This window comes from Protomyctophum bolini, assembly GCF_963924005.1.
Source record: "Protomyctophum bolini genome assembly, chromosome: 1".
In the NCBI taxonomy this organism is placed as follows: domain Eukaryota; kingdom Metazoa; phylum Chordata; class Actinopteri; order Myctophiformes; family Myctophidae; genus Protomyctophum; species Protomyctophum bolini.
Genome location: NC_137862.1, coordinates 18,406,627 through 18,412,419, shown reverse-complemented (window position 1 = coordinate 18,412,419; position 5,793 = coordinate 18,406,627). Strand labels below are relative to the sequence as shown.

Below are 5,793 nucleotides of genomic sequence, written 5' to 3'. Positions count from 1 at the left end.
ATGTGTGTACACACACGCACGCGCACACACAAAGACACACACACACACACACACACACACACACACACACACACACACACACACACACGTGCGCACGTCATATCTGCTTGCCTAAATAATTAAAATTAAAAACTGAATTAAAAACTATAATTAAATGAATAGGGTTTCTTCGAGGAGTAGATCTATTAATAATATTGTATTTTTTCAAATAGAACGAAAATTAAATTTGCATTGTAGTTTGAGATGCAGCAACATAATACGTATATGCCTAGATTTGTTTTTAAATAATATATATCAGGTGTTTGTATCCCCCTAAATGCAAGTGCATTATAAGTCTTTATTTATTTATTTGTTTTAACTTTTCTTGTCCTTTCCTATATATTTAATTCAGGGATTTTTAAGCATATTGTCCTCGACTGAAAATGCCAATGAAATGTGCGTATAATAGTATTTTTTAATTTATTTTAAAGGTAAGCTAAATGGCTAATTGCTATACGTTTGTTTGTATTACTCAATCAACTAATACAAGCTCAGCCGTTTTACCAAGTGTTCTTCCTGTGTCTGTGTGCATAGCATGCGCCATGAAATTACCAGATCAAACCCAAATTTATGTTGATGATGATAACACCTTTCGAAAGGGATGGCATCATTACAGATTTACAAAGCAAAAGATTACGATCAAATGTCATTGACCCACACAATGTGGACTAATTAGCACCAAAACATGTACAAAAACATCCATTTGAATGAGCGGTGCTGAATGGGGAGTCTCTCAAAGGAAACACAATCGACTGTAGAGGGCGCTCGAGCGCTAACTTTACATACACTTGCTCTGATAAGGTTCTCTTCTCAACACAATGATCCATCACGGCTAAAGCAAAATAAATGGTGTGATCTGGAATTATAGCGATGCTATATTATTGCAATTAGAGCACCCAGCATGCGTCACCACCTGATCAGAATGCATGACAGATTTGTAAACTAAAAAGCATTACAAATAGCCTAATACTGACGCACTCACGCGCGCGTGCACGCGCGCCACAAATCCAGCGGAATTAAACAATCCACTTCCATAATAATTCATTACTCAATTTCTCTTTATATGGGACAATTTCAGGCGCCAAATTAATGAAATAATTATTCATTCAAACTCGGTTCTTAATGCTCCTATAGAGGGATAATCCCCACAACATTAATATCCAAATGTGCTCCGCACATTTCTTGGCTAATTACTCGTAAGTCTTTCCATAAAAGTGCCTTTGGATCCATCTGGAATATTTACTTATTACCGCCACATAGAGAAGAAAAGCGTGCGCCCTCAAGCCATCCAACACACAGCAAACCAAAGGCAATGCAATTGAAAGGTGCAATGCAACAATAATTGGCACATTAACACTCCCTATAATTATCCCAAGATAAAAAACGCCTAGTTTCAAAATCACACATTTCTTTAAAGTTGCAGCAGTTCATTTATTAGCCAAAATATAGACTTTCTTGTACAATTTGGTTCACAAGTATGTACATTTTCTTTAACTTTATATACAAAACATTTGAACATCAAACTCCTCACAGAACTTACAAAAAGAAAAGAAAAGAGGAAGAGGGAGAAAAAAAAACCTCACAGACTAGGATCATACATTATTACATTAGCAGGTTTACACAGGACATGCTTACAAGGTAAGTATACAGAGGTGTAGTTATTCTTATTTTACATTCCATACAACATATTCGAATGAAATTAAACAAAAGAAGAAAAGGGGTGGAGAAAAAAAACTAGGAGGAAGAAAGAGCAGAAAGAAGCATTGCTGCTTCGAGTTGGTTCTGAGGCCTGCAAACACACAGAAGGAGGACACAAATGAAGTAGGCTATAGAATACAAAACAAATGCCTAATAACCTTATTAAGCATAAAGAGCTAAAATACAAAGTGATATAAAAGTGACGATTGCTTTGAAAAAAGAAGAGCCTCTGTGTTTCTGAGTGGAATATGAATCTGGCTAATTTGCATGACGAAATTAAAAACGCACATAACGTGATGGGATCCAAACAAGTCTGTGGAAACGCATGGAAAAAACCAAAAGAAGAAGCTAATTTGGATAAATAACGCATAAAAAACGTGATATGGCATCTAAAAAAAGTAAATTAAAAAAATCCCAAAACGGCATTAAAATGACAGCCTCTTACCGTCTTTGAACAGGATGGAAAGCTGTTTTTAACAACCTTTTCTCTGCTTCCAAGGCACTAGATCTCTCTGAAATAATGGTAATGAAACAATGAAAAATACATTAATTTTAACTACCTAATTATTAAAAACACATCACAGATGCCGCGAGTTTGTTCCTGAAGAAAAAAAAGGTCTGGGAAGGATGTATTTAAAAAAAGAAAAACTGAAAAAAAATCTCTGAGAATTCAGTTTAACCAGTCGTCTAATGCAAACACATGGGGCCTTCCTTCAGTAGGACAAGGTGTAACAAAAACAAACCGGGGAAGCCAGCTATATCACAAAATCCAAGGACATTTTTTCCCTAACCCAATCCAATTTTAAAAATACTCTCCTGGGCACTTATTAAAAATAAACAAATAAACAAACAAAACAAAGTCTAACACACGCTCACTTCGAAGCATTCACACAACACAACTTGAAAGAAAGAAAGTAAAAGTCACGTCAAAGATATTATAACACTGAAACACATGAGCATCTGTATGGCCTCAAGAAAAAACAGAAAGAAAGAAAGAAAGAAAGAAAGAAAGAAAGAAAGAAAGAAAGAAGCCGGCAGGAATAACATTAATTTAGGGTACAAATACTGTCAGGGCTGCGGGGCCCTAACCTATAACCCTTCTGTATTATTGTGTTACACCCTATAGAGAATATATAGGATTTAAAAAAATAAAATAAAAAAGAGGGCATGTGAAACAATAATTAAAAATAATAACAATAATATTAATTAATAATAATAACAATAATAATAACAACAACAACAACGGGGTGCTACAGCCTGTATGTCTGTACATGCTCAGTCTCAGTGTCGGGGACATGTACCTGTGACTGTCGTCTCTGAGCTATGGCTCTTGTCCTCTGTGTGTCTGCTGTAGAGCGCCAGGCCGTTGGCTGTGGCCTGGTTCGCCAGTCCGAGGTAATGATTCGAGTTCAGTAAAGCCAACTGGTGGGCAGAAAAGGCCCGGTTTGTCCAGTTCTGGATTTTCCCAACGGGACAAGAGATGAGTCTATGGGGGGGTATGATAGTGGTGGTCGTCTGGCAGTTACCGTTCATGGCCTGATGCGGGGATTTGCGTGGATTGTCAGGGGTCGTCGCCGTCTCGGCCAAGGACCATATCTTTGGCTTTTGAACCGGGGCGGCGTTGCTTTCTGACGGCGGCGGGGAGTTGTTGGTGGACGCCGGGTTCAGCTTCAGCTGCTCCGCGTCGGCCTGGGACGACTTGATTTCAAACGCGTGGTGGTGGTGATGGTGGTGGTGGTGACTGTTGTGGAAGTGCTGGATGTCTTTGCCCTCCTTCCCGACCGCCTTTAGAAACCTCTGGTCGTGCCCTTGTAAATCCTCATAGCCGTCAGAAACCTCAGAGTCACTCCGGCCGTCTAGTTTAATGTCAGAATGCAGGTCGTCCTGATCGTCCAAGTCATCGTCCTTGTTTTCGATATTCTCCGTGTCGATGTTCTCTAAATCGATCTCCTCCTCGTCCTCCCTCTTGTCGTTGTCGTTGTCCCCCTCCTGGTCGTCGCTGTTGTAAACGTTCCCCTCCTCGTCCGTGCGACTCCGGGGAGTCCAGGTCATCTTGTTCTCCTTCTTGAGCCTCCGCCGGGCGTTGGCGAACCAGGTGGACACCTGGGTGAGCGTCATCTTGGTGATAATGGCCAGCATGATCTTCTCGCCCTTGGTCGGGTAGGGGTTCTTGCGGTGCTCGCTGAGCCAGGCCTTCAGGGTGCTGGTACTCTCCCTTGTGGCGTTTTTGGGTCTGGACGGGTCACCAAACTGATACTGGCCATATGGGTAGAAAGCAGGGTGGTGGTGATGAGCGAACCCCGGGTGCTGGACTCCTGGACTGTCTTTTAGCTCATACTGAGCACCCTAAAACACAACAAAAGAATGGACCCGACATGAGTATATGTATGTTAAACATGGTGAAATATTAACGCGGGGCTGGCTGGCTGCTGCTGCTGCCGCTGCCTGGTATTGCAATGGATAATTCCTACCTATATCTTATTGCCAGCGCAATCATGTAAAATACTAATTTACGATAATTACGTGGGGGTTCAGATGAAGAAGCCTATTTATTTTCAACTTCACTACTTCTTTTACCGCGTTTGAGCAGGGCAGAGCACCACACCACAGGTCACATTTTTATGCTCAACAAACCATCCTAATACACTCACGGAACATTCAAACTGCTCTTTGTCAAGGTTGAAAGCTAGGAAAAGCAATACAGTTCAACTATTCATATAGGCTACTACTTTTAGCACACTTTTACCAGTCCCCCAAAAGGCTCACGGCAAAGTCCACCCGAGTAAACCCCCCTCCCAAGTTAGAATTACTGCCAAAGTTCACTCTCGATTCGCATCTGCATGTATAGCCTATTTATTAAAGTCAAATAGAAAACCCAAATCAACGGCAAAAGTTACGAGGGTAGGCTACTCAACTCACCAATTGATTGAAAATGGATATATCATTCGAGTAAGGAAGAAACGCTCCATAGCCTCCCTGCGCCGCTGCGGCGAAAGGAGATCCGTACATGGAGGAGAGAACGTTGGAGAGCGCCCCGGACGCACTCAGCTCCGTCCCGGCTCGACCATTGCGCTCCGGCGGCGGGTATATCGGTCGGATGTACTGATATCCCAGCTGCGGGAAAGACATGGTGGTGGACGAAAAAAAGTCTGCTACGATCACACAAAGCAGGGGGAATCGCCCTCTCGGTGATATCCACTTTACACTGAGTGTACGACAACAAAGTGCAGTATAGGGGAAGTCTATATTTCCTCAGCCAGTGTGTAAACGATCCGATTGCGCCTTCCTTCCACTCTTCCACTCTCGCTTCCCTATTGATCCGGACGGACTAAGGTCAGGTCCTTACAGATTGCCTTAGATTATTGGGGACTCCTTGCTCAGATTGACATTTCTAGTCGTTTAGAAGCCCCACCCATTCCTCAAATCTCACACGGCACAACACACCCTCATTCTCTCTCTCTCTCTCTCTCTCTCTCTCTCTCTCTCTCTCTCTCTCTCTCTCTCTTCTCTCTCTCTCTCTCTCTCATCTCTCTCTCTCTCTCTCTCTCTCTCTCCTCGCTCTTTTCGCTCTCTCGCTCTCTCTGTCTCTCCCTCCTGGATAAGTGCACTCACTGACGTCGCGGGCTCTTATTTGAATGGGTTTCAAATCTCATTTTATGGCTCGCCAATCATTTCGTTTGTTATTTGTTCGTCTCAGCCAACCCCCCATTTTTGCACTAATTTACAATTTGCGGTCATTTATTGGGACAAACGCTTAAATATGCAGGTGTTGTTGACTGATTAACTTCTCTGCGAGCTTTGTGTGTGCTTTTTGGTTTTCTTCTTTCTTTCTTTTTTCCTAAACCATACAAGTATAGAGAGTAAAGCAGTCTTTCTTTGTGTCGACTAAACTTGGACGTCCTCCGCATTAAACGGAACATCGGTTAAAAAAAAAAGTCTAAAGAGAGCAGCAGGCCTGTGTTTTCTTACACCATTTCGAGGTGTTATGGGATCAATTCGTTCTAATAATTTGGGACAGTCAAACGGGCTTGCACATGTAGCACTCTTGACATCAAA

The 5,793-nt window shown here is 42.0% G+C and overlaps 1 protein-coding gene across 1 annotated transcript; it reads right to left on the bottom strand.

Moving 5' to 3' along the window:
* Positions 1–1,455: 1,455 nt before the first annotated feature.
* Positions 1,456–5,079, bottom strand: irx3a (iroquois homeobox 3a). Its single transcript, XM_080765335.1, has 4 exons — positions 4,657–5,079; positions 3,039–4,083; positions 2,183–2,249; positions 1,456–1,828 (listed from the first exon to the last, which is right to left on the bottom strand). The coding sequence occupies exons 1-4, from the start codon at positions 4,864–4,866 to the stop codon at positions 1,774–1,776; spliced, it is 1,377 nt and encodes a 458-aa protein (XP_080621461.1). The 5' UTR covers positions 4,867–5,079; the 3' UTR covers positions 1,456–1,773.
* Between the last annotated feature and the right edge of the window lie 714 nt (positions 5,080–5,793).